Source organism: Gopherus flavomarginatus, chromosome 4, assembly GCF_025201925.1.
Source record: "Gopherus flavomarginatus isolate rGopFla2 chromosome 4, rGopFla2.mat.asm, whole genome shotgun sequence".
NCBI classification, from domain to species: Eukaryota; Metazoa; Chordata; order Testudines; family Testudinidae; genus Gopherus; species Gopherus flavomarginatus.
In genome coordinates, this window is record NC_066620.1 from 72556754 (window position 1) to 72584560 (window position 27807).

At 41.9% G+C, this 27807-nt stretch overlaps 3 protein-coding genes across 8 annotated transcripts in view; 1 reads left to right on the forward strand and 2 right to left on the reverse strand.

Annotated features, from left to right (window-relative positions):
• Window positions 1-4303, reverse strand: part of CEBPZ (CCAAT enhancer binding protein zeta) — a 26388-nt gene extending 22085 nt beyond the window's left edge. For all 3 annotated transcript variants that reach the window (XM_050950283.1, XM_050950282.1, XM_050950284.1), the window contains exons 1-3: window positions 4075-4303; window positions 1832-3357; window positions 69-300 (exon numbers count right to left, since the gene is read on the reverse strand). In XM_050950283.1, coding sequence (XP_050806240.1) covers window positions 69-300; window positions 1832-3357; window positions 4075-4212 — 1896 coding nt within the window. In that variant the 5' untranslated portion in view covers window positions 4213-4303. The remainder of the gene's footprint in view (window positions 1-68; window positions 301-1831; window positions 3358-4074) is intronic.
• A 95-nt stretch (window positions 4304-4398) lies between these two features.
• On the forward strand, window positions 4399-17922 carry NDUFAF7 (NADH:ubiquinone oxidoreductase complex assembly factor 7). 3 transcript variants are annotated; one of them, XM_050950313.1, is made up of 10 exons: window positions 4399-4566; window positions 4965-5128; window positions 6530-6610; window positions 8058-8168; window positions 10032-10245; window positions 10830-10888; window positions 11657-11770; window positions 13959-14102; window positions 14527-14700; window positions 16171-17922. In XM_050950313.1, exons 1-10 carry the CDS (start codon window positions 4485-4487, stop codon window positions 16384-16386), a joined length of 1359 nt encoding a protein of 452 aa, XP_050806270.1. In that variant the 5' UTR covers window positions 4399-4484; the 3' UTR covers window positions 16387-17922. The 3 variants fall into 3 exon arrangements, with proteins under 3 accessions (XP_050806270.1, XP_050806271.1, XP_050806272.1); XM_050950314.1 differs by having other exon boundaries at window positions 8058-8136; window positions 10090-10245; XM_050950315.1 differs by lacking the exon at window positions 16171-17922 and having other exon boundaries at window positions 14564-14676.
• A 3724-nt stretch (window positions 17923-21646) lies between these two features.
• PRKD3 (protein kinase D3) overlaps window positions 21647-27807 on the reverse strand; it is a 92372-nt gene continuing 86211 nt past the window's right edge. For both annotated transcript variants that reach the window (XM_050950293.1, XM_050950292.1), the window contains 3 exons: window positions 24636-24903; window positions 23136-23221; window positions 21647-22178 (listed from right to left, as the gene is read on the reverse strand). In XM_050950293.1, the coding sequence (XP_050806250.1) occupies window positions 22005-22178; window positions 23136-23221; window positions 24636-24903 (528 nt within the window). In that variant the 3' untranslated portion in view covers window positions 21647-22004. The remainder of the gene's footprint in view (window positions 22179-23135; window positions 23222-24635; window positions 24904-27807) is intronic.

Consider the following 27807-nt stretch of genomic DNA (forward strand, 5'->3'; position numbering starts at 1 on the left):
GTGTTATCAAAGCTAGTAAGTGGAGACCCAACACAATATTACAGAAGTTGTTAAAAGTCACACTATACCACATGATCCTGTAGTTGAACTCGTAATCCTGGTTTTATTTTCATAATCTCGGACACAAGATACAGGGCTCCACAAATGAATGGTGGCATTTGTCCACAAGTGACTTGAAGTAATCTTTTCACAAAGGCCTTCACCCGCCGCAACACAACATCTGCCTTCACAGACTTGTAAACAAGATTAAGAAACATGGACTGCTTTGAACATGCTGCTAACCCTGGATCCAGCAGTTTCCTGTGGAAAACAGAGATAAATAGAAGCAAATGTTGCTGATAATCCTATCTATTATAGCGTTGTTACCATTAGTATTAACATTTACCTTTTAATATTACATAGTGGTATCTGAAAGAGTAGTTAGTTCTTATTCACTGTATTATTTTCCTGTACAGTAGAATACTGAATTGTTAATGACGACAACTGTTGGGACATCTATACACAATATTTAACATGAAAAACATATCTCTGAACCGTCAGGTGACAGAGAAACAACCTGTGTGTAAGAAAAGGTTGGACATGTCTCAATAGAAAGCAAAACTTCATGATCAGGTTTTAAAATGTCAAAAGGAATAGGTTAAATTGATCTATGTAATCTCCTCATACTTTCAAAGAACAGAAACAACTATTTTAAAAAGTGGAAAGAAAAGGATCAGCCTACTGGAGCACTCCACAGTCAGGCCAACCACCTGGTGCCAGTCAGAATTCCACTGTCTTATTCTTCAGGTCAGCTAGGGCTGGAAAGCACTGCAGAAGCAGCATGTTTTGCACAAAGAGGAACAAAGGGAATCTGAGTGTCCTGGATTAATCAGTGACTTTCTTTGGCCAGTTAAGAAGTGACAGTTTTGAAGGGAATTCCTAACAGTCAGCTGCAAAAAGGATGGTTTTAAAATGCAGGGCCTCTACCATAGTCTAACTCAGTGGCTCTCAGCCTTTCCAGACTACTGTAGCCCTTTCAGGAGTCTGATTTATCTTGCATACCCCGAGTTTCACCTCACTTAAAAACTACTTGCTTACAAAATCAGACATAAAAATACAAAAGTGTCACAACATACTGTTATTGAAAAATTGCTTACTTTCTCATTTTTACCATGTAATTCTAAAATAAATCAATTGTAATATAGTATTTACTTACATTTCAGTGTAGAGTATACAGAGCAGTATAAATAAGTCATTGTATGAAATTTTAGTTTGTACTGACTTCGCCAGTGCTTTTTATGTAGCCTATTGTAACACTAGGCACATATCTAGATAAGTGAAAGCACCTCATGGAAGACCTCTGTGTACTCCCCTGGTTGAGAACCAGTTCGATGGATTCTCAACCTCTTGCCCCCCACAAAAGTATGGATACAAGAGTTTAGACAAACTGTTATTAAAACAAAAATTAGACAGCTAGAATACAGGTTACAGAAGAAGATGACTATCAAGAAGTTTCAAACTTTAAGTATGGGATTAAAACATGCAACTGGAAAACAATGCATGACCAATGGGTTAAGTTTAAATGTTCTGTTTTGATGACCTGTGTGAATGTCATGTCATTGTCATTTCTTTACTCTTTACAACCTGCATTATAGGAGGGAGGGACACATAGGTAAGCATTTAATAACAAATATCAGAAATTTTAGCACAGCAAGATTGGAAACGGATCAGAGAAGCCATTAATGACAAAATAAAGTGCTTCATGTGTTTCTACACTAGTATTTTTAGTTAAGTTACCATTTCATAAAATGAAATTTCAATCACTGAGTCAGAGAATTTATTAATCACTTACTTGTACAATGCTGTGTAATATCTATCTGATACAGTCTGATGAGAGTCCATTACTTGGAAAAGCAACATCAGGGCCTGCACACTGGTGCTGAAGTTCACAAGATGTAGCACCTTAAACAAAGTGTTCATCTGCTCTTTCACTTTCTCATCACCAATCTGAGCATAAGGGTAAGCTCTGTTCACCCCAGTCAGAAGAGCACTAAGCATTTTGGAATCAACTTCTTTTTTCTTGATGCAACTCCGAAAAAAGCAAAAATACAGAGTTATCAGTTTGTTAGCCAGATCATTTTCCTCATGGCTGAGGACTATCTGATTTAAAAAACAAACTGCGTAATATTGAGCTTTTGGGCTAATGTTTGATCGGTAGAGAAGCCTCTCCACTTCATTACACACTACTCCTTTCATGTTTGGATGTTTATGAAGTAAGGTCTCCAGAAGATAAGAGGCTTTGGTGGCTATTTTGTTTTGAGGATCTCCCAATTTATTTACCAGCTGCACAAGAAGAGCCTTCTCCTCTTCTGGCTTGTTACAGAGAAGCTCATAAGCAACTGCAAGGGCTCGAGCCTTAGTTGCCACCAGAGAATCATGAGTCAGTGTTTCTAATACCTGCACAAATTCTGCCACCAAGTGTTTCAGCTGATGCTCAAAATACCATAATATCAATCGCCTGTCCCTTGAATCTCTGTTGCCACTTGAAAGCTTCTCCAGTTTGTTGAAAGGGTGTTGAGAGAAAGTGTGGAGTTTACGATTGTCTGGTAACAGATCTGACAAGAGAAGCTCCTTGAAAGTATCCAAAGCCATTAGGCTCTGACGCCTGCTGCCCTTCTTTTTGATAAGGTTCACCAAGGTCTCAATAAATTGGAGAGCGTGGACAGACCCATCTTGGATAAGAAGGGTCATGGCTGCCATTCTGTCAGTTAGCGTACCTGATGACACAACATTGTTCATCCAAGCTGAGGAGGTACCCTTCTGAAGTTTTGTCTTACTCTTATACAGGTCTGTCTCCTGCTGATACAGTCTTTGGGCCAAGGCTTTATACTTTGATACGAACACCTGATTTTGTTGCTCAGAAGAGAATTCATTGGTGTACTCTAGATCATACCATTTGCCCCCTGGTTTGATCAGCAGTACTTGCCTAGCATGAAATTCAAACACCTCTTCTTGTTTCTCTTTCTTCACCACTGGCACTGTAGGAATGTGCTCTTCATTACGCTGAGCTGTCTTCTTCTTCCCGTCTTTGCCATTATTTATCTGTGCTTTTCCTTTGTTTTCTTTGACTTGATTTTCTTTCTTTCCTTCTAGGGAAGGGGCACTGGTATCCTTTTTACTAATTTTCTCTTTCTTTGCTGGCTTGTCCTTTTTTTCCTTCTCCTCTTCCACCATGATTTTTTTTGCATATTTGCACACACCTAGTGACTGGATAAATTCTTCTAGTTCACCTTGCCCCAGGTCATCAATTGCTCCTTGTTTACCACCATCCACTAGGTCCTCAGTCTCATCCAGAGCAGCCAGCATGATATAATCTTGCTGCATGAAGCAAAAGCAAACAGACACACAAAAAATCAAATATTTATAAAAGCAAACAGCAACATTAAGGGGCACCATACAAATATTGTACAGGGAGACAGATAGCTCAGTAGTTTGAGCATTGGCCTGCTAAACCCAGGGTTGTGAGCTCAATCCTTGAGGGGACCACTTATAGATCTGGGGCAAAATCAGTACTTAGTCCGACTAGTAAAAGCAGAGAGCTGGACTTGATGACCTTTTGGGGTCCCTTCCAGTTCTATGACATAGGTATATCTCCATTTTTTTAATACAGAAGGAAAAACACTCTTGGTGGGTGCCCAGGAGGCTGCGGTTTTCCTTCATGTGCCAGTCTGGGGATTCAGAGAGTGGAACAGTGATCGCACAGGACAGGCGCGTGCCAGGGGACCACGGGCAAGAGGAGAGGCTCTGGCTGGGAACTGCTACGGGCCCCAGAGCGGCTGCCCGCCCGCCCGCCATTTACAAACAAACCGCTTCTCCGGCCAGGTAAGGATCAGTGCGCGGGGGACTGTCACCGGCCTGCGGGCTCCCTGCCGGCTACGCCTCCCCGCACCCTCTAACGCCTCCGACCCGCGTCAGCCCTCGCGCCGGCCGGCACCCCGGCACGCGCCCGGCGGGGGGGGCTGCGCCCTCTCAGGGCCCCACGTGCTCACGCGCCTGCCTGCAACGCGCTGCCGTCCCTCCCCGACGCCTTCTCACCTTGGTGCCCCCGAGGCGCAGCACCTCCTCCAGCGTGAAGCCGGATTCGGCTCCATCCTCCTCATCAGTCTCGTCCAGCTCCCTCAGACCGGCCGGCCCCGCCATCACTGCGCTGCAGGCCGCCGCCACACCGAGCATGCGCTCCACCTACTTCCGGACAGAGCCCTTGGAAGGTGGCAGGTCCGGCAAGTTAGAGAGAGAGTGAGAGGTTCCGGTGTCTGAGAAGGGAGAAAGGGGCGGCCGCGCCCCAGTCAGAGAAACCTTCAGACCCGCAAGCATCGCCTGTGCCCTGGCCCGGCCTAGGACTCAGTCCCCTGCCTGTATTCGAGGTGGAGGGAACATACACAGCAGCCAGGAACTGGCAGCGTCAGGTCAGAGGTGGAAGGTCAAAGGGTACGGGTGCTGCAAACATGGCCCGGCTGCCTGGGCGACGCGCTCTGCTCGCGGCTGTCCTCGGTGTCTCCTGGCAGCAGCGACTTCTCGGTCACCATGGTAACGGCCGGGTCTCGACAGCGCTCTGCGCCCCCACACCCCCGGCTGCTTCTCCGCTCCGAGTCCCTCGGGGGCGTTGGGGGAAAGGCGCCCGCGCCCCGAGCTGAGCTGGGAGCGGGTCAGGCTGGAGCTCGGACGCCGCCTGCCACCCCCCGCGCTCAGCGCGGCCCCCGGACACGGCGGGGGCGGGGTTATCCCCAGCCCCGGCGCGCGGGGCTCGTGTCTGCAGCGCTTCCTCACGGGCATTAACGTGACCGGCCGCCGGGCCAAGTCTCCCCCCGCCCCGCATTGCAGCTGGTCGGGCTCCCCCTTTCCCGCGAGCGTCTCAGCTAGTCACAGAACGAAATTCCTTCCTGTGGTGAGGGTCCGTGTGTTTTCTTCCCCTAACGCTTCTCCAGTTGTCCCGGCTGCATGGAGACGCCGGTGTCTCAGTGCCGGAAGCAGAGCAGAAGACAGCAGTCAGGTTACTCCAATGCTAAAGCATCTCATGTTCAAAATAAAGTCAACTGGCCCTATTACAGTCGCTGAATATATGCGGGAAGTGCTAACTAATCCCGTGAAGGTACGTGCACAGCATGGTGCTTCTGAATGCAGTTCGTGTGAAACAGAGAACATCGCAACACGTTGACGGGATAATCCTTTACCTCTGATAAACTCCCCTCTTTCAAAGCATGTTTTTGTTTCTTTTGATAGATAAACTACACCAGCTCATAATACAGTTTGTAACCAGGCTGGTAACTTGCTAATGGTTGGCCTTGCACACATATCACATTGTTTGTGCCCACATATCACGTTGTTAATTAGTAACCAACATAGCTAACGGTGGCACACAGTTGCCTTCCTATAATTGGTTTGGGGAAGCTTTATTTAGGGTGGAGATGGGAAGCAGAGGGGTGGTTTGCAATGTATAACCCTAAATGTGCCTGTGTTATCGGGTTGTCCAGTCCTCCTCCCAACTCTCTGGGGGTAGGACACAACAGACATCCCAGAAGGTGCTGCCAGTTTCACTTCGTGTGCATTCTTTCCTTCAGAGGATTAATAGGATAATATATGCTGGAATTCCATCATTTGGGTCTCCTACAGAAATAGTCATGAGTGTCAGATGTTAGGTAAACTACACAAAAATTCCCTCCTTGGAAAATGCTGTGATCAGTCAGGGGAGGCAGATGAGAGATGGGAGGAGGATTCATTAATGAGATTTTCCTCAATCCTGGTAAAAATTTCCTTTATAATTTGAGATGTACACCTCTCATTTGCATTTCATTGCCATCAGCAGCAGCATTATCTCTGGAAGAACCACCTGCAATCATGTTTCTCCTGACTAGCCGCTTAGCTATTCAATATCTTATTAGATGTGTCTCTGTTCTAGTTAGCTTGGCATCATCTCCTCTTCTACCTTGTTAATTTCAGTTATTATTGCAATGCTCAATTCTGTTGTGATGTGAAGAATGACTTCTTTAGTTGGTTGTAAAGTCTGCAAAAGAATTAATTCTGGGTGCTGTACAAATCAGACTGTCCTCTCTCAAATGGAATTGACAATTTTGTAATTTTAACTCATGCTGATCAAATGATCATAGAAAGTTAAGCTGTCATACAGAACACTGTCAGGTTCAGATTTCTAGGAACTCATAAAAAGGGAAAGTAATAGGCTCAGTAATAAAAAACAATTTGTAATTGTTTTAAGATTTACTCTTTTTCTTCTACAAACCCAAGTTCATTTCTTATTTTTAACTTAATGTAAAATTTGTTGTTGCATCAATCAAACTCTCGCTATTTTCCGTAGGAGGAGTTTTGTGGGGTAGTTTGGATTTTTCATTTTTTTTCAGCATTAAAATGACTACATTTGTTCAGTAGACTGGAAAGTGATTTAATTTTTAAAGCTCAGGAGACTAGGAAGGCTTACATATTACTGATCGGAAAATAAATGTGATATTATTCATTTATTTTTTTTACTTTACTTTAGGGTTACTATATGCACCATGACATGCTGGGAGAAAGAGGAGATTTTGTTACTTCACCTGAAATAAGTCAAATCTTTGGGGAGGTAATATATATATATATAAAAAAAATTAAATGTTCCTTTCATCCTTAAAACATACTTTTACAAATACAGTTTATGAACATGTGGTCATATATGTTACCAGTACTGATAACATTTGTTGAGAAGCAAAAATAAATAGACATCTGAAAAGTGACTTTGTTGAAAGAAAAAAGCATTTGGAGCCTTCACGTGTATTGTGTATAAATTATTTTCATACCAAATTTGTTTGGTTCATAAGCAAAAAACTGTTGTAACTCCCAAGCTTAAACTCAGAACACAGCTTGACTTTTAGATCCCATGCTTTCTGACTGATGCATCATTACCAGTAATAAAGACTGTACAGGCCAAATTCTGCTTTCAGTTGCCCTTATGAAAAGGTATTGTATCAGTGCTGGTTGCCTATGTATAACTAAATTGGTATCCACAAGTGACTTGCATTTGATAGTTAACAATTCTTTTAATGCACAAGCCAGAAAAGAATCCAGCTCAATCTCCCAGAGCAGTTTTAGTTCTTCAGGGCTGACAGTACTCAGATCTGCTCCCACTAGTGCAGGGTGGGCAAAAACGGCCCGGGGGCCACATCCGGCCCTCCAAATGTTTTAATCTGACCCTCAAGCTCCCACCAGGGAGCAGGGTCCGTGGCTTGCCCTGCTCCACATGGCTCCCGGAAGCAGTGGCATGTCCCCCGTCCAGCTCCTACATGTAGGGGCAGCCAGGGGGCTCTGCATGCTGCTCCAACCCCAAGCACTACCCCCGCAGCTCCCATTGGCCCAGAACCGTGGCCAATGGGAGCTGCAGGGGCAGCGCCTGTGGACAGGGCAGCGGACAGAGCCGAAGGGGGAATATGCCGTTGCTCCTGAGAGCTGTTTGAGTAAGCACTGCCTGGAGCCTGCACCCCTGGCCCCCTCCCACACCCCAGCCCTGATCCCCCTCCCATCCTCCAAATCCCTCCATCCCAGCCCAGATTAACCTCCTTCACCCCCAACCCCTCATCCCTAGCCCTACCCCAGAGCCCGCACCCCCAGCCTGTGTCCTTCCACCTCTCTCCCCCCCGGCATTCCAATCTCCTGCCTCAGCATGGAGCCCCCTACCGCACCTGAATGCCTCATTTCTGGCCCCACTCCATAGCCTGCATCCCCAGCCAGAGCCATCACCCCCTCCTGTACCCCAACCCCCAATTTTGTTAGCGTTTATGGCCCTCCACACAATTTGCATACCAAGATGTGGACCTTGGGCCAAAAAGTTTGCCCACCCGTGCTCTAGAGGTTCAGGAGTCATGTTGGCTGCTTAGGAAAATAATGAGATTTTTACGTAGCCACTTTTCAGTGTAGACCCATGCTGTAAGACTGGTAAAATAATTTAAATGTTTTGGTTTCTGCAGGTGAAATGCAGGTGTATGTATCAATAATGCTATAAATTCTAGTAAGTTTTGTGTGTTTCTTCTCAACAGTTAATAGGAATATGGTATGTTAGTGAATGGATGGCCACTGGCAAACCTAAAACTTTCCAACTGGTGGAACTAGGCCCAGGTAGGGGCACTCTTACAGATGATATTTTGCGGGTACGTAAAAAGAATATAATATTCTCTGTGTGTCTGAATGTACTAGTTTGGGGTTCTCTTTGACTCACACAACTAACATATTCAAATCTGAAATGAAATTCCATAATGTGTTGGAACTTCCTTATCTACTGAATGCATTTTAGTTACTGGACTGCAACACTGGATTTTACCTAAGCATATCTATCTGTATTCCTGTTATTTTTAGTGAGGAAATGGGGGGGAGGGGTCAAAAGTGAGATGAGAACATTGGATATTAGAAGCACAATTGTGCAGATCCATCACTAATCCATTGTAATATACAATTACATTGAGGAAGAGGTAAGAGTACCCCATTAGAATACACTTATAGAAAAGTTACCCAGGGTCGTAAGCAGTTTATATGAATGTTGCTGATCGTAATTAGGAGGCCCTAATGTGAGCTACAGAAACAGGACAGTATTACAGGCTTGAATCTCAGAGGTGCTTAGCATCCTGAACTCCTATTTACTCCAGTGGGAATGGCAGAGGCTTATCACTTCCTGGGATATCAGACCCTTTCTGATGTAATGCCCATTCTCAATTATTCATTAATAAGTACTAATTAAATTATCAACCGAAAGGTTGTTATTGGAATTCAGTACTCCAGGGAAAATACTGAGAGCTCCCACTCCTTCATTCACAAACAAAAGTCAAATGTAATAACGATTGTAGAGTGTATAATATACATTGTTCTCATGTATCCTACTTCGGAAAAATTCGAGATTGCTGGTGAACCAGTGCACTCCAAAAGCAAAATTTGCTGTAGGTGTCAGAAAAGTTGCTTCTTTATGGCAGACTTCTGTTACTCTCAATAAGCTTTCATTCATTATCACTTCTTCTTGAGGATGTGGGTCTGCATTTCCATCCTCTAGTCCAGCAATTCTCAAACTGTGGGTTGGGACCCCATTTTAATGGAATCGCCAAGGCTAGCTTAGACTTCCTGGGCCCAAAGCCAAAACCCGAGCCCCACTGCCCAGGGCCAAAACCGGAGCCTGAGGGTTTCAGCCCTGGGTGGCGGGGTTCAGGTTACAGTCCCCCTGCCTGGGGCTGAAGCCCTTGGGGCTTTGCCCTCCCTCCCCCCATGTCGGTTCAGGGTTTAATTTTGGCCCTATCACCTAGGGCGGTCGGGCTCTGGAGGGCTCAGGCTTTGGCCCCCCTTTTGGGGTCGTGTAGTAATCTTCGTTGTCAGAAAGGGGTCACAGTGCAGTGAAGTTTGAGAACCCCTGCTCTAATTGGGTGGTTTTGTAGAACCATAGGGCTTGGTTCTGCTTCTGTTGAAGTCAATGGTAAAGTTCCCCTGACTTCAATGGGAGCAAAATTGGAAACCCCTTTTATTGTAAAAGAACCCTGCAGTTATGGGGCGGGAGAGAGGATCTTTTTTAAAATGCTCTCTCAGCCTGAATTGATTGGTTGGTTGGTTGTTTTTTTTTGGTTGGTTTTTTCTTTGTGGGGGGGGGAGGGAGTTACCTTTTCACTTTGGACTGTGCTTTTTGATTTTTCCCATGTGGCCACATTGATGCCATTAGTTCGTATGAACAATGGGATAAAAACATGCAGCTTTCTGTTGCTGCTGACTAGTGACCTGAACCAAGGGTAATACTCACATAAGTAAGGGTGACAGGATCAGGCCTTCGACGAGCTAGCTGGGTATTCTCCTCTCCAGAGACCAAGGATGAAATTCTGGTCCCACTGAAGTCAGTGAGTCCAGGATTTAACCCCAGATACGCTCCCTTCATATTTTTCAGTCTCCAACAGCACAAGCAGTTAAAATCCACTCCTAACCCAAGTTTACAGTACTGCAGCACACAACTGCCTCTATCAGAATTCCTCTTTCTCTATTTACAGGTCTTTAATCAGCTTGGCTCTTTACTCAATAAATGTGACATTTCTATTCATCTGGTAGAGGTGAGCCCCAAACTAAGTGAGATCCAAGCGTTGACGCTGACAGGAGGGAAGATACAACCAGAGCTTGATGTTACTTCCCCTGTCTACATGAAAGGTATTAGCAAGGCTGGAATTCCAATCTTCTGGTACCGAGAGCTGCAAGATGTACCACAAGGTAGTTATGATTATTGTTTTAATTGTAATGATGGCTTTCTTCACTTATTTGTAACCTTTGTATAATTGATAACTTCTCTGCAGTGTGGTTATGGATAGAAAAGTAATTCTGTATGAAATAACCCCTACTTCTTTTGTGAGCCTGAACAAGATTTGGGCCCAGATTTTCTTGAGTGGCCACTGATTCTGACATCCTCCATTTGTGGATGCCCATCTTAATACCCTTTGTGCCTGTTCTTCAGATGTGGTGAATGCATACAGGTCCCATTGACTTCATCTTCACTTCCTGGATACCAGCAGGACTTCTGAAAATCAGGCTCAAGCTGGCAACCCAAATCAGTGTCATCCAAAGATATTGGCCACTTTTAAAAATTTGGTCCTTAATGTATCTGTGCCTCAGTTAGATAAAATGGGAATAATAATAATTACATCTCTCATAGTGATGTTGACTAGCTGAATTCATTACTGTTTATAAAGTACATTTTGATTCCCAAATGGAAGGTGTTGTTAGAAGTACAAAGTACTACTGTTAACAACTTACGTTGAAACATTGATGGCCTTTTTACACTTTTTTTTTTTAAACAGGTACCAGCTTTTATTTAGCACATGAATTTTTTGATGCCTTGCCAATACATAAATTTCAGGTACATCTAGAAGCCCATTGTGTGTGACTTTCTGTTTAAGAGATGTGTGGTACACCTCTAACTCAATATAACACTGTCTTTGGGAGCCAAAAAAATCTTACCGTGTTATAGGTGAAATCGTATTATATTGAACTTGCTTTGATCCACCGGAGTGCGCCACCCCGCCTCCCCCGGAGCACTGCTTTACCTCATTATAGCCAAATTTGTGTTATATCAAGGTAGCGGTGTATATGGAAGAATAAAACTCATTACCAAGTCAGACTGGGGTTTGTTTACTAACCCCACCACTTACAGAGATATATATTAAATTGTAATTGAAGAAAAATTAGGATTGAAAAGATACTATGTTGTATGTATATTTTACTGAACAAATAAAAAAAGACTTCTAAGGTTTTAGGAGAAACAAAAATCTTTCCAGATTCTTATGGGAATAGGTTGCTTAGATAACTTGAATAAAATGCTGGAGCTGGGTGTTTTATATGAATTTGGCAATAACATCCCAACTCTTAAACTTACTCTTCCATAGATGTACTTAAGCCGGCATTTATTGACCTTCAGAGCATTCTATCAGACCAGTTTCCCAGGCTTTTCCTAAAGGCAGTTGGCTGGGGGTTCTGGTCCAATGTATATTTGATATGGTTATAAAAACATATAAGCATCTCTGTGTTTTGATAAATCTTTAGTTAAATCTAATAGATACATAGGCTAATGAGTTCTGATGGGCTACAGTTTGGAACATCAAATAAATATTTGTGGTTTATTAAATAGAGAACAGAAAAAGGATGGCGTGAAGTGTTGATTGATATAGATCCAGAAGCTCCTGACCAACTGCGGTTTGTTCTGGCACCATCTACCACGCCTGCTACAGAACACTTCATACAGGTACGATTGTGTCTACCTGAATTACATCAGATTAGCACTGCCGTACTCTTTCAAGCATCTGGTTATTACTGGCTCTTCAGTTAATTCTGTGATTTCCAGAACATCTTCATCTGAGAATCTACTACTTCATGCTGTATCACCCGGTCCTTTTGTTAGCCTCATATAAAACTGCACAGTTTTAAGTTTTATTGTTTCAGGAAAAATGTTGAGCTTTGCTCCTCATGAGTAATAAGTAGGAGCATTTAATAGTTACAAAACCTTATCAACCTACCTCTCCTTTTCCAAATGTAATGCTGGCTGTGACGGTGCTTGCAAAAGACTGTTTGCTTGTGTGAAAGTTTAAGCTGGTATGTCTTTGTGAAGTTAGTAGCAATAACTCTGATGCATTGTGTTGTTTGGTTTTCATTACAGTAGCTCTTGGCCCCCTTCTGTGAAGTGCAGCATGTACATCTCCTAAAAGACAATTCCTGCCCTAGAGAGCTTACACTATCAGGTCCTGATCCTGACCAGTCTTGGAGTGCTTAACTTTATGCACTCTGAGTGGGGTTCAATGGGACTTCACGTAGGGCATAAAGTTAAACACATGCACCAGTCTTTGCCGAGCTGGGGCCTAAATAAACAAAGTATCAGTTTACAGATGGGGATCTGAGGCAGAGGGACACAAAATGCTAAACAGGAAATCTTTGGCAGAGCCAGCACTTGAAACCAGACTTTGAGGCCCAGGCTAGCATGTTACCCCCAAAACCATCCCTCTCTGTCACTGGCTCTGATTCAGCAAAGCTCTTAAGCATGTTGGTGGTACCTGCCATTACATATTAATCCTGTAAGTCTTCCTTTGAATATTGATTTCATTTACATGTTAACTATTCTCTCAAAATCTTTACGGTACTGAGTGTGTATTTGGATATTAAGTCTAGAATGTTTGGTCCATAACCTGTGAGTGACCTATATTCAGCAATTTCTTATGATTGACCATTAGACTATAATCCATACTGGCCCCTCCAAGTCTGTGGGAAAATAAATGTCCAGGAAAGAGAGTCCCTCAAATTACCAAAAGTGTCTACAGAATATAAGAAGGATTGCTTGATTGACAGGAGCAACTGTTATTGCAGATGCTTTCTGCAATGATGAAACCGGTCAATTAAAAGATGTTTTTGGCAATGGCTGGTTGTCCTAGCTGCTAGAAATAATGACCAGATAAGAATTCTGTTTTTGCTTATCAATCTTGTAACAAAGATACAATAAATGAAAACCTTAACATATGGCAAAATCAATCATGGGGAAAGTATTTTTCCATACACAAAATGGGTTTCTTTGTCTCACACCCTATGAAAAATAGAGGGCTTGAAAAATAAGTTGGAGAATGCAAAACTACTGGTATCTCACCAGTTTCAGAAGGGAGAAAGAGGCAGAGGCCAGCTCTTTACTTTATGCCAAGGGTGATAATGTATCTCTTCGTTCTGTATTATGTATTGCACAGTGCTGTAGTAATCTGATTAATAAATAACCTTTGATTAAATTCCATTTGATCGTGTTGTTTGACAGTCTTGAATCATTAAATTCAGAGGTGCAACAGTATGCTTCAGTGTTCTGCTGAAATGGGGTTAGATATGCCCATTACAATATTTAAGTGATAACTGCATTTTTCTAAACTAGGGTCAGCTTTTAAAAACAAAGCTACATTTTCTGAGTGAAGCAAAACTGCCAACTTAAAACTACTTACAAAAATTTTTTTGGATTAAGACTATAAGGTGAGACATTTCATCTGAGGAGGTCCTTTCGAGAGAGAGAGGTAGCTGAAGTAGCATTTTCAACCTCCAATTAGAATGGCATAGTAATGACAATCTGATGCTAGTATTCATTTTCATTGGAGAATTTTCCTCGTAACACTCTGGGGCAGGTAGATGGGGAAGTTGAATTACAGTGGGTTTTTTCCACTACTTCTCTATCACCACAATACACTTCCCATATAAATTAATAACTGAAGAAAGCATTGGCCAAAACCAGCTCAAGAAACTGCTAGGGTGACCTAGAGCAGATGAATATGGGGTATGATCCATGTATGACAAAACAATCTGAAAACAGGTACAAGACAGAGGAACTAAAAGATTTTTTTTTTTTTTTGCTCCAAATCAGCTCGTTACTTTGTGTGCTGATTTATGCATTTAATCCTTACCTCCTGCATTAGCGTAAAGAAGTAAGAGATCACGTCGAAGTATGTCCTGATGCTGGCATCCTCATTCAGAGACTTGCCTGTCGTATTCAAGAGGATGGGGGAGCTGCACTGATTGCTGATTATGGTCACAATGGAAATAAGACTGACACTTTCAGGGTAAGTTTGATAGTTAAAATGCTCAGTTATCTTTCACTCTTTACTGCATATGTAGATCCATGACTATAGAAAGTAGCCAAAGTTCTGAAAGAGATTCACCCAAGGAAGACCTATGACTAAAAGCTATTAACCTCCTTACTATGAAAGTCAGAGAAATTACTTTTGAGTGAAGGGCTGTTTACACAAGTAGAAGTTGCAGAATTGGGCTCTAAATAAATATGGGGGGCTTCCCCCAAAAGGGAAGGGATGGGTGAGGTGGGCCCTTGATTCTATCACAGTGTTTTTGTTTATGCAATTGGAGAAAGTAAACTTTAAACACACAATTTGCCTGTCAGGTCTTATTCCTTCTGGTGCTTTTGGCCTAAAGACAGACTGCCACCTATGTTTGCACTGGCTTAAGTTATCTTGTAACTTCATTTTTCAGAGTTTCCGCAGTCACGAACTTCATGATGCATTAATAGCTCCAGGTACAGCAGACCTGACAGCAGATGTTGACTTCAGCTATCTCCGAACCATGACACAGGGAAGAGTAGCCACGTTGGGACCACTAAATCAACATGAATTCTTAAAGAATATGGGCATTGATGTCCGGCTGCAGGTAGGGTCTAATGATTGCGTGTAGACACTATTACTAATGCGCACACACCTCATAATGGCATAGAGAGTACACTTGTAAAGTTTGTGGATGATACCAAGCTGGGAGGGGTTGCAAGTGCTTTGGAGGATAGGATTAAAAATGATCTGGACAAACGCAAAGTACTCCACTTAGGAAGGAACAATCAAAATGGGAAATGACTGTCTAGGAAGGAGGATTGTGGAAAGGGATCTGGGGGTAATAGTGGATCACAAGCTAAATATGAGTCAAGAGTGTAACACTGTTGCAAAACAAAGCAAACATCATTCTGGATGTCTTAGCAGGAGTATTGTAAGCAAGACAAGAGAAGTAATTCTTCCACTCTACTCTGTGCTGATTAGGCCTCAACTGGAGTCTTGTGTTCAGTTTTGGGCACATTTCAGGAAAGATGTCAACACACTGAGGAAAGTTCAGAAAAGGGCAACAAAAATAATTAAAGGTCTAGAAAATATGAGGGAAGATTGAAAACATTGGATTTGTTTAGTCTGGAGAACAGAAAACTGAGGGGACATAAGTTTTCAAGTACATAAAAGGTTGTTACAAGGAGGAAGGAGAAAAATTGTTCTTAACCTCTGAGGCTAGGACAAGAAGCAATGGGCTTAAATTGCAGCAAGGGCGGTTTAGGTTAGACATTAGGAAAAACTTCCTAATTGTCAAAGTGGTTAAGCACTGGAATAAATTGCCTAGGGAGGTTGTGGGATCTCCATCATTGGGTATTTTTAAGAGCAGGTTGGACAAACACCAGTCAGGGATGGTCTAGATCAGGGGTCGGCAACTTTTCAGAAGTGCTGTGCTGTGCCGACTCTTCATTTATTCACTCTAATTTAAGGTTTCACGTGCCAGTAATACATTTTAACATTTTTAGGTCTCTTTCTATAAGTCTGTAATATAGAACTAAACTATTGTTGTATGTAGAGTAAATAAGGTTTTTAAAATGGTTAAGAAGCTTCACTTTAAATTAAATTAAAATGCAGAGTCCCCCTGACTGGTGGCCAGAACCCAGGCAGTGAGAGTGCCACAGAAAATCAGCTTGTGTGCTGCCTTCAGCACCCGTGCCATAGGTTGCCTACCCCTGCTCTAGATAATACTTAGCCCTGCCATGAGTGCAGGGGACTGGACTACATGACCTCTCGAGATCTCAAGCATATGATTCTATGCTTCTGCTGCAATAAGCATTCATTAAAAGTGGGTTTTATGTAAAAACCTTCTTGTTTCGATATACTGTCACTTGGTTGCAAGTTTTATTAAAATTTAATTTTTAATTATGATCTGCAATCAATGGTGTTTTACATTTTATATTCCATTCAGTATAAGGCCCCATTTGGATCTCACCAGTTATACACAGATTCTGGTCTCCTGATCTTCCTAGTGTAGAAGGGTTATTTGTGGGAGAGGAGGAACAGGAGTAAAGGTATAATGAACATTGTTTTTCAGGTGCTATTGCAAAATTCAAGTGACAAAGCAATGCACAAACACTTGCTTCAAGGCTATGATATGTTAATGAATCCTAAGAAAATGGGGGACCGCTTTCATTTTTTTGCCCTGCTGCCTCATCAGAGACTTGCACATTCTGATCAGAAAGTGAATCTACGACACTCAAGATCTCTTTCCGCAACTGTTGCTGGATTTGGTGAACTTGTCTGGAAGTAAAGCCAAAGATTAGACACTGTATAATTGATGGGAGCCTGCTAGCAACTATTAAAGTCACAGTAAAGAAAATGAAGTCTATGCATTTTATAGTTTTACATATTCAAGAAAATAAACTTTTCTTGTAAGAGATCACTTGTCTGTATGCAACCAGGATTTGTTTAACCGGGTTATGCACTGTCTTTGTGCTGATGTACAAGCATAGGAAATGTACCCTTGTTCTGGTCTGCTGCTTTCCCAGACAGCTTCTTTGTGCCTCCATCTTAGGAACATACCTGTGGTTTCCTTGGAACCTGAGGCAGCATCGAAGGCTGAAAGATTTCTCCCCAGATTCTCAGTGATTTCCCTGGTTACACCCCTCTTAACTTCAGCCCTCCATTACACCTCAAACAGGCTGCAGTGATAAAACTATATGATGATCTGTTGTGGGTAACTGGGCTACTGTAATTGACTAGAATGACCTGTGTATAAGCTAACATAAAACTGCTCTCATTTACTGTGTATATATTTCTGCTGAAATTTGTTCAAACAGTTCCAGTGGATTTTTACTTGTAACACTTTGATTGTGAACGACATACCTAAGAAATCAGGTTTTACTGTACTTATTAGTTGACATACAGCCACAATCACCGACTGCAGGGGTGCTCTACAGCCCACCAGAACATTTCCTAAGGCCTGGGGCCTGCTTCAACACAGTACTGACAGCCAATGCAGTGTAAACTAAAATGATGTAAACATAACACTAATGATTTCTTGTTTTTAAATAGGTTGTTTCTATGTACAGTATTGTCTAAATATTTGTGAAACAAGCAGAACAAATATAAATCAATAGAGGTGACTGTAAATCTTAATATGTTGAATATTTTGACCCACCCAAGATTGTGTGTAGGTTTAGATGGCCCTCCTGTGTAATAAGGTTGAGCACCACTGACCTAGTGGACAAAAAAAGTTAATTACTATAGTTCCAGGAGTCTCATTTCTCCTTTCCTGGGAGAAAGCTGATACACTTCTATGGTTGGAATTTTCTCAGAGCAGCTGGTCCAAGGTGGAATGAAAATGTTGCCTTCTAAGGCACCCATGTATATATGTAGGTGGTGTCAACTGCAACAAAGAGTTAGATGAATAAATCACTTTACCATAAAAGGTTTACATTGTACAGCCAGTAAATAGTACTCATTTGGCCACATTTTCTTACTGCTTGCTCCATTCTGAGTATACTTTTAACAGTAAAGTTACATTCATGCTGCAACAGAATACACCTTGATATGTTTATTTTCCTTTTGACACTATTCTAGGGCTTACACTGTTACTGCCTATTCTGTAAGAATTTAAACACAAACGAGGAATGACTAGGTGAACAAGAGGTAGCTGAAATATGACAGTTCTAGAAGCTGAAAGTTAAATTGCATAACAACTTTGGCAATTAAGAGGTACTGTCAAGAGATTATCATACTTGACCTACATTAACATTGTTTGATGTAATAAGACATTTGGGGAATGTACTGTGGATTCTAAATATGTATAGTTGTTTAAATCCCAGCACTCCTTGTCAGTAATTCCGTTAATCCATTTTTAAGAAATCAAATGTTTTGAAAGATATGGAGGGGAGGGGGGAGTAGTAGTACACCCTTGGCAGCAGCCGTGCTTACATCAGAGATCCCAGCACACAAACAGGTACACAGACAAGTTGTTTTCAAGGACATTTTAACACAGGGGAAGGAAGGGTATCCATGTAACTGGAGGACAACAAATCTGATAGGGAAATAAATTTTATTTTCAAGCTTAGAGGATATTTACAAACAATGGGATGTATAAAAATATAAAAAAGTACTTGACAGTGTCGTTTTGAGGCTACAAATTTTACTTGAGCTTTTTCTAGCATCAACAAAGCATTATTTCTTGCATGAATGCAACTTCTTAATTCAAAACAGGTTAATGATTATGTAGCATTGGAGCAACTGATTATTATAATAACTCCAGGTTCTTAGTCAATGACTTAAAGCTTAAAATTTAATAGAAAAGGTTTTAGGCTTTCATTAAAAAAGTTAGAGTGCAAGCTGTGCAATTCATTTCATGGCTTGTAAAATGTGTGTGATAACTATCAGAGTAATACAAATGTTCCAGTTATTTTTAATCTTAAGCATCAAGCCACAACAGGGTGTGTATTGCTACAGTACTGGCCTGTGCCATAGGTGTTCGAGGCTTGAAGTACTTGACTCATCTTAATAGTGTATCAGTGATCCAGGAATGCACATGCTTAATTTATTGCTATTAGAATATGGCTACTTAATTCTAAAATTCATTAGTTTTAAAATCATGAGTGAGGATTTTAAACAACATATCTTCTATGGAATTCATTGTAGAAGGATTAGACAAAAGGGCAACAAATTTGGAGCACACGTTTACTTCTAATTTGAATAAGAATATTTCCAGTGTATTGAGGGAGGGGAAATCAACTTCCACTACCTGCTTCTAACCCCAGGAGTCCAAATGGCATTAACAGTTTGTGCTCCAAAGCCAATTTCAATTCTCATTTTGTTTTTAAACCTAAATTGGGAATACTGAATAGGTCTTATTTTGTGTGTTGAAATAGAAACAGACTTCACAGGGGGTGGAGGGAGGACAGTTAGGCCTCTTCATTCCATGGATACAACCCTCTCCTCCAACCCTAAGAACATAAGAACGGCCATACTAGGTCAAACCAAGGGTCCATCTAGCCCAATATCCTGTCTTCTGACAGTGGCCAATGCCAGGTGCCCCAGAGGGAATTAACAGAATAGGTAATCATCAAGTGATCCATCCCCTCTCTCCCATTCCCAGCTTCTGGCAAACAGAAACCCTGAAATGCCTCAACTCAGAAATGTTTGAAAGTCCAACTATGTCTGAAGCATTACAGCCATAAGAGGCCCAGTGCCAAATTTCAGAAGTGCTAGACAAATGATGGCAGCTAGAAGCAAAAGTGTCACTTCCCTCTCCAAGCCTGGATGTGACAAACTTTACAGGAAGTTAGGCCAAACACTAAGCCAATGATTTCACAGGAGATCTGGCTACAAGGGATAGCTCAGTGGTTTGAGCATTGACCTGCTGAACCCAGGGTTGTGGGTTCAATCCTTGAGGGAGCCATTTAGGGAACAGGGGTAAAAATCTGTCTGGGGATTGGTCCTGCATTGAGCAAGGGGTTGGACTAGATGACCTTCTGAGGTCCCTTCCAACCCTGATATTCTATGATACTTCAAAAGTTAAAACTACAATTGAATTAGCATGCAAACTGTTTCAGTACTTTCTGTGGAGGGACCAATCCTGAAATCTCCCCTCAGTGAGGCTGCAAGGTTAAGGGGGCAGATTCTGTCTCCTACTACAATTCCTTTACACTCTTCCAGCACCACAAAAGGGAAAGGACAATCCCCTGGAGATGTCCCCAAATGCAGGAGTGGTAGGGGCAGCTCTATGCCAACCCCTTGCATAAATCTCAGACTAGGGGCAAGGCAAGAGTGCATCAGGGTGAAATGGCCAGAAGGCTTTGACATTGGTGGCTGGAGGGATTCTGCCAAACATTAGAGTAGTCCCAGGAGTAGGTCAGTATCCCAGATGTGCAAAGATGGCACCTTGTATTTCCCGCTGGCGAAGGTATAGTACAGAACCTGGCCCTAAATTTTTAGTTGCTAACAGCCTAGATCCCTATAAAATGCAGCAGCTAAGCAAGCAGGAAAAGAGTTGATTATGGGTCCTGTTCTTCCCTCAGATATATTTAGGCAGTTTCCACCAATTTCACTGCCAGTTCACTTATGTATCTAAGAGCAGCTAACAACTCTGAAGCAACCACGGAAAATCATCATGAAAATGCATCAATCCGGGCACAAAAGTCTACTCACCCACCCGGATTTTGAGAATTACAATTAAAAATATTTTAGTCAGCCTACAAAAACGTTACCTCACCTAGAAGAGTAAGGAGACCTCAAAGGCTTCAATTACCTTTGCAGCTGAAACCTACAGAATTTACATTTCAAAAAAACATAAGGACATTACCCAAAGCCAAGTTATGAGCTAGTTGGACCTATCTGGGAGATGCACAACCTTGCATCAACTCTCAATAATACATGGCTGAAATTTCATCAGAAACTCACAACTTTAAGTAAATGGAGGCCTTGATTTAATATAGCGGACATAAGGCTTTCTTCTTGAAACATGGCCGACTTTAACTGCCAAACTATCTTCCTGCACCATCATTTCAGAAGGAAACTTCTGCTTCCCTCTCCCTTTGGCCATAGTTCTCAAGATGTGGCTGGGTATGTTTAAATGGACGTTTCTGTTAAGAAGCTGAATTAAGAGTTTTTTTAGAGCGCCTAATTCAGTTTCATAATCTGTGAAGTTTAGGAAGTGGGGAAGGGGTGGAATTGCAGGTTAAAGACTAGAAGGCTGAAATAGAAGGCAATGCTTCTTCCTCCTGTTAGTTCATGAATCCAGCTGCCCTGTTGGCAACAGTTTGTGGTGCAACAGCCTCTTTAACTCATGCTCCATTTTGATTTTTTCAACAGGGCTCCTAATTTAGTTTGTTCAATAGAAAATGAGGATCGAGAGTTGCTATCAGGCCACAAACTACTGCAGACAGGCTGAGTCCGGGGAACATAAAATGAACATAAAATATGTTTTTCAAAGTTATTCAAATCAGCAGAGGAAAAAAGTGTTCATACTTTTCTTTACTATTTTGCATATCCTGCTAGAAACTATTTTTCCACAGTGGAAGGATATGCTACATAAAAGTGTGTATGCTATTTGTGCACTATTTTGGTGATTTTAAGACAAAACGCCTTTGGTACACACCAAAGACACATCCCAATCTTGCATATTAATGCACACCCTGTTGTGGTTTATTGCTCTATTGTAACAGACAATATTGAGGGCTACCACAGCTTTTTGATTGTCAGCATTCATCAGAAATATGAAATCCGGTGTTACTATCTTATCTCAGACAACTGGAGAAAGATCTTTCAATTCTACCAGGGCAAAGAAAGTCAAGTGTTCAACTGCTTAAAACAGTGGCAAATGAGCATGTTCCTTTACCTTGATTGTTTTAGCATACCTGTCAAACATTCAGTCTTTTAAATTAGTCCTAATCCAGCATTTTCTGTTGTGATTTGGTCAAAGTATACGGTTTTGATTTCTTTTTACAGCCTCTTTCCACAATGTACAAACTAGGAAAGTGGAGATGTATCTAAATACCAGAAAACAGTACTCTATGGCTTAGTAAATAAGGGACTAGGAAACCATAAAAAAAAATTGTTTCGTTATTGCATAGGCTACAAAAAACACAGAAAACACACACCATGCATTCAGTCTGTATGCATTACACCTCGGTAACATCGTCCGTAACCATACAGCTAGTGAAATGTTACCTAAGTTGCTTATCCCATTGCCAGATCACATTTCATAGTTCAAGAAATTAGAGATGAAGAAAAACTTGTTAGGTCATTTTGCTCATCCACCTGCCAGTGCAGGATCCTTCATGGTTTTGTAGATTGAATCATCTGAACAACATTCAAAGAGCAATATCTGTCCAGAAAAGTATCAACATCAGTTTCTATCTGAAGCTTCCTTCTATAATGAAGTTAGCATGGTGAATATTAAGGGTCTTCTTCCATATCATCTGGATTAGGGGCCATAATGAAATGTTTGGGGTACACAAGGTTGTGTTCATAAGCATGTTCTTCCCAGCGAGCATCATCACTCTCATGGGTAATGTAACGCTCTCCAATGCGAGTTTCAAACTCTCTAAGGTCAAGCCAAGTCTGATAATCCTTTAAAAAAATTAAGGTGAATGGTTTATGAAACCCATGGCAGCAAAACAGTCATTAAAATCAAGTTAGCAATTCAATACTTTTACTTTAATATGGCTAGGTGACTACAGTCAACAAGATATGGTGCAAACCCAAACAGGACTAGGTTCACCAGAAGGGGCATGAGTTGAAATTTACTGAAATCAGAGGGATTTAAGTATTACTACATACAATTTATGAAAATGTAATGATTCCAAGACAGAAATTTTTCAGATATATGTAAAAATGCTGTCCTTTCAGTTGAAATACTAATTCCATCAAATAATTGAGTGGGTTTTCCATCAGAGTTCTCTTGTCTGTGTGCAAAATTGTGAGATTATGTAGTTGTCAGAGATCAGAAAGTAAAAGGCACCCGAATGAAAACTGAATCAGCACTTTCCTTCTACAAACACACTTCACCTCATCTTGCTGCTTCTAAAATGAGTCATGGTACACATTCTGCTTTCATTCTCTACTTGAGATCAAATAGCTTCTCACTCTGCCATGTATTTCAAGTGGTGTTGAGTGTTGATAATTGGCAATACTAAGGGAATGAACTCTCCACACCACTGCCACATAGACAGTAAAGACTAAAAACAGAGAGAAAAATTAACAGTATTGTAGAGAACAAGAGGGCAGGTAAGATTCTGAAGGTCAGAGGGAAGGAACACATAACGAGATGGGCAGAATCCCAGAGGTGGGAAGGGGAGATAGGAAAGATGCAGCAGGTAAGCATGGTCAATGAGGCTCGGTTCTCTCTCATATTAGATTAATTCTAGTTGCCTTCTTCATGGATGTCCATTGTAAGATATTTTCATAATGTTGCAGTAAAAACAATCTTTACAAAGCCTCTGAGCTACTTAATTTAAAATGTGATTCACTTAAAGGACACAGTTATACGCTGCTTTTATAGAAAATAAGGCAGGCAATAGCTCTTACCTGTAGCCAGGGGTGACTAAGAGATTTGTCAACACTGTAACGCTTTCTCATCTTCACTTGAAGCAAATTATTTATTAAATCAATGGCTGGGGTGGGGGAAATGCCACAGAACAAACAAATTATCAACAATTCTACAGTATAAATACAAATCTGTCATCTCTAATGTAGTTTACATGTAACTCTGAAATTTAAGTGTTACCTAAAATATATACACAATGTATTGTGTGAATCTTAGCCAAGCCAGTGGTCTTTACAATACGTTTTAACTCGTGTTAGGAGAAAGCCAGAAAGTTAGCGTTTTGTTTGTTTTTAAAAAACACTACTCAAAACTGAGTTTACTGATTTACTCCAAATTGAGTTTATTGATTTCAGATTTACTGTTAAAAATAATGTACTAATGTAAGGATAAAATCCTAGTCCGACTGAAGTCAATGGAAGCTTTGCTAAAATTGGTCCTAAATTAAAAGGGGTAAAGTTTACAAAACTACTGGGGTATTTAAGAACGTAGGTCTCATCAGAAGTCAATGAGATTTAGCCTCTTTAGCCAGTTAGGCTCTTTTGAAAATTTTATCTTTTTAAAGTGCTCTCTCTTAACAGTAAGTTCCCACCATTACACACTACTGTCAGACATCCCTCCAGGTCTTAAGTATATACACCACTTATTTTATCATCATCATAAATTTCACAGCTAGAGCTAGGCCCATGCTAAAACCCCAGGTCTGAACAACCTTGAAATCTGCTAACATCTGGATCCAGATCTGAATATCTTCACTCACCCCTATTTCGTTATTGCACTGGACCAGAATGTTTGTATCCAGAATTCTAGTTATACATCTCTACCCCGATAGAACTCTGTCCTTGGGAGCCAAAAAAAATCTTAACATGTTATATCGAACTTGCGTTGATCTGCCGGAGTGCACAGCCCCACTCGCTTCCCTTTCCCCCCGCACCCCTCATTCCCAGAGCACTGCTTTACTGTGTTATAGCCAAATTTGTGTTATATCGGGTCGCGTTATATCGGGGTAGAGGTGTATGCATGCCTGTATTTTAAACTATCAGTCCCAACATACAGCCATGCCAGATTTAACTTTCTAGTTTTCATGAAGAGTACACATCTTTACCTCCAGCCCACCACCTTCTACACCCAGGAGAAAAGTTACCTAAACCCACATTTGGTGAGTTCATACAATAAGCCATTATGTCAAGTTCTATCACCAGCTTTCTGAAATCTAGTTATATCTATTGGTTCTCCCTTTTCTCTAGACCAATTGTTAAATGTAATCCCAGTTGACATTGTTTATCTTTCATAAATTCATGCTGGCTCACACCTATTAGGTTAGCCTTTAACCAAAGGGTCATTCAGCTGTCAATTTTCACATTCCTGTCTGAATCAAACTCATAATGCAATTCAAAAATACCTGAATTCCAAAGAGTTAATGTAAATAAAATGCTATAAAAAACAAGATCTCAAAAAGCAAACGCTCTCTTGAATTTCTTTACCTTCACTAGAAATTTCCTTCCAGGGGTTTGGTGGATACATAAATGCTGCATTTTGGATTTGGTCATTTATATCTTCATCCTCATTAAATGGGAATGTACCACTAAGGCTCACATAGACAATTACTCCCACTGACCACATATCCAGAGAGCGATTGTAACCTTTACTCCGGAGCACCTCAGGAGCAAGGTAGGCAGGGGTTCCAACCACAGAGCGCCTGAAAGACTTTTCGCCTATGATGCGCGCAAAACCAAAGTCACACAGCTTCACCTGTAAATAAATACAGTACTGTTAACTGAAAAATCTCTAGTAGATCTCAGAGGAGCAACTGTCTAAACAAAAGTATGGTATCAGGCATTACATTTGCCATCATTTAATTATTGCTTGCACTGGACAAACTGAAGCAAAAAGCAATTAGTCCTATTCCTTCAGTGAGGTCTCCCTTTACATACTTGACTTTGGAAACTTACTAGCAAACTTAAGAAAAAACAGTTAGTAACCTCTTCTGTAACTGCTGTTCTTTGAGATGTGTTACACTTCACTGCACACAGAATCATAGAATATCACGTTTGGAAGGGACCTCAGGAGGTCATCTAGTCCAACACCCTGCTCAAAGCAGGACCAATTCCCAACTAAATCATCCCAGCCAGGGCTTAGTCAAGCCTGACCTTAAAAACCTCTAAGGAAGGAGATTCCACCACCTCCCTAGGTAACCCATTCCAGTGCTTCACCACCCTCCTAGTGAAAAAGTTTTTCCTAATATCCAGCCTAAACCTCCCCCACTGCAACTTGAGACCATACGTGTCTAACCCACTTCGGATATGTGCACACTCACTGCACCAGAGACAGAGATTTCATAGAATATCAGGGTTGGAAGGGACCTCAGGAGGTCATCTAGTCCAATCCCCTGCTCAAAGCAGGACCAATCCCCAGACAGATTTTTTGCCCCAGATCTCTAAATGGCCCTCTCAAGGATTAAACTCACAACCCTGGGTTTAGCAGGCCAATGCTCAAACCACTGAGCTATCCCGCCCCATTTGTCTCAGAGTGGTACCTGTCAGGGCAACACATGCACCCTATGTTGCCTTGTGATGGCATAAAGCGTGAAGCCGCCCCACACCCCTTTGGTTCCTCCTTACTGGAGAGTTTCTGTTACAGAGGGGAAGGGGGAGGGTCATAGAATAGACACGTACAACACATCTCGAAGAACAACAGTTACAAAAGAGTTTTGTAACCATTTTGTCTTGCACACGTCCATTTCACTTCAGGTGATTCACAACCAGCTCAATCTGGAGGTGCATTTCGGAGTCTACCTGAAAAACAACTGAAGGACTACTCGTCCAAACTAGGCGTTGTCTCTGGAATGCTGAGATACAGAATAATGAGTTGTAAAGGTGTGTGCCGATAACCAAGTTGCAGTCCTACAAATGTCTGTTACAGGCACTTGAGCTAAAAAACCCGCAGAACTCCCGAGATCTTGCTGAGTGTGCTACTACCAGGCTTGTCAGGAATATGTTGGCAATGTCATAATACATATGCAAGAGGAAATCCATGATGAGATTCTCTGTGCTGAGACTAGAAGGGCCTTCATCCTCTCTGCAATTGCTAAAAATAGTTGGGATGACAACCTAAACAATTTGGTTATGTCCAAATAAATACCTAACGTCCTTCTGACATCCAAAGTATGGAATGTCTCTTCATCCTTATGAGATTGGGGCTTAGGAAAGAAAGTCGGTAAATTATATCACTTGATTGAGATGGAATTCAATTGGCACAGTTTTCAGATGTGGACGTAAACTTTGTCCTTATAAATGGCTGTATAAGGAGGCTCAGCTACCAAGGCTTGTGATTCCCCAACTCTTCTCCCAGAGGTAATAGCTACCTGAAAGGCTACTTTCATGGACAGATTAAGTAAAGAGCAGGCTGCCATCAACTTCATTAACACCAGATTTGAACCCTAGGGATATAACCACCTAGGCATATAACCTGTCCAGACCCTTTAAGAATACTGGATTAGAGAAAACTGAGTGGTCAGTGATTGGAGAGTGGAAACTGGAGATATCTCCCAGGTAAACCCGGATGATACTAATGGACAGGCTTTGTTGTTTCAGGCAGAACAAGTAATCCAAGACACGGTAGAAAGAGGCCTAGACTGGAAAACATCTTTCTGCTATGACCATAAGGAAAATCATTTTCACTTCAACAGAAAAGTATTCGACTAGAAGGTTTTCTGCTATTCAGGAAGATGTTTTGTACATTCTCTGAATACTCTGCCTCTTAAGGCAGTAACTATGGAGCATCCAAGCCATAAAATGGACAGCAGACAGGTTGTGATGCAGGAGTCAACTGTGGTCCTGCAAGATCAGATTGGGTTCTGATGTTAACGTCAAAAGAGCCCTGACAGAGGCTCTGCAGAATGGAGAAAAAATGCTTACCTATCTTTCATGACCATTGCTCTTCGAGATGTGCTGCTCATGTCCATTCCATTCTAGGTGCGCGCATGCCCACATGCCTGGTCATCAGAGATTTTTGCCTTAGTGGTATCTGTAGGGTCAGCAGTGGTGCCCCCAGGAGTGCCATGCTCATGTGCTGGTATATTAGGCGCAGCAGATCTTAAACCCTCCCAGTTCCTTCCTTCTGGAAACTCCAGCAGAGGGGCAGGACAATGGGTAATGGAATAGACACAAGCAACACATCTTGAAGAACAGCCATGAAAGATAGGTAACTGTTTTTATTTCGAGTGCTTGCTCAAGTCACTTCCATTCTAGGTGACTCACAAGCAGCGCCAGTGGAGGTGGGCTCAGAATTCACGGTCTTGCAGCACCGCCCTGCCAAACCCAGCATCATCCCAGACCTGCTGGGTAAGCACATAATGAGACGCAATCATGTGGACAGACAACCAGGTAGCAGCTCTACAGATCTCTTGGATCGTCATCTGAGCCAAGAAGGCTGCTGATGACTAAGGCTGCGAGTCTGTCATGGAGATCATGGATTCTGTGACTTTCCATGGCCTCTGCAGCAGCTACCACCACACTCCCCAGCAGCAGGAGGAGTTTGAGTGTGGGAGGGGGCTCAGGGCTGTAGGTTGGGGCGCAGGAGGGGATGAGGGCTCTGTGCGGCACTTAGCTCAGGACAGGGAGCACTCCCTGGAAGCAGTGACATCCCTTGGCTCCT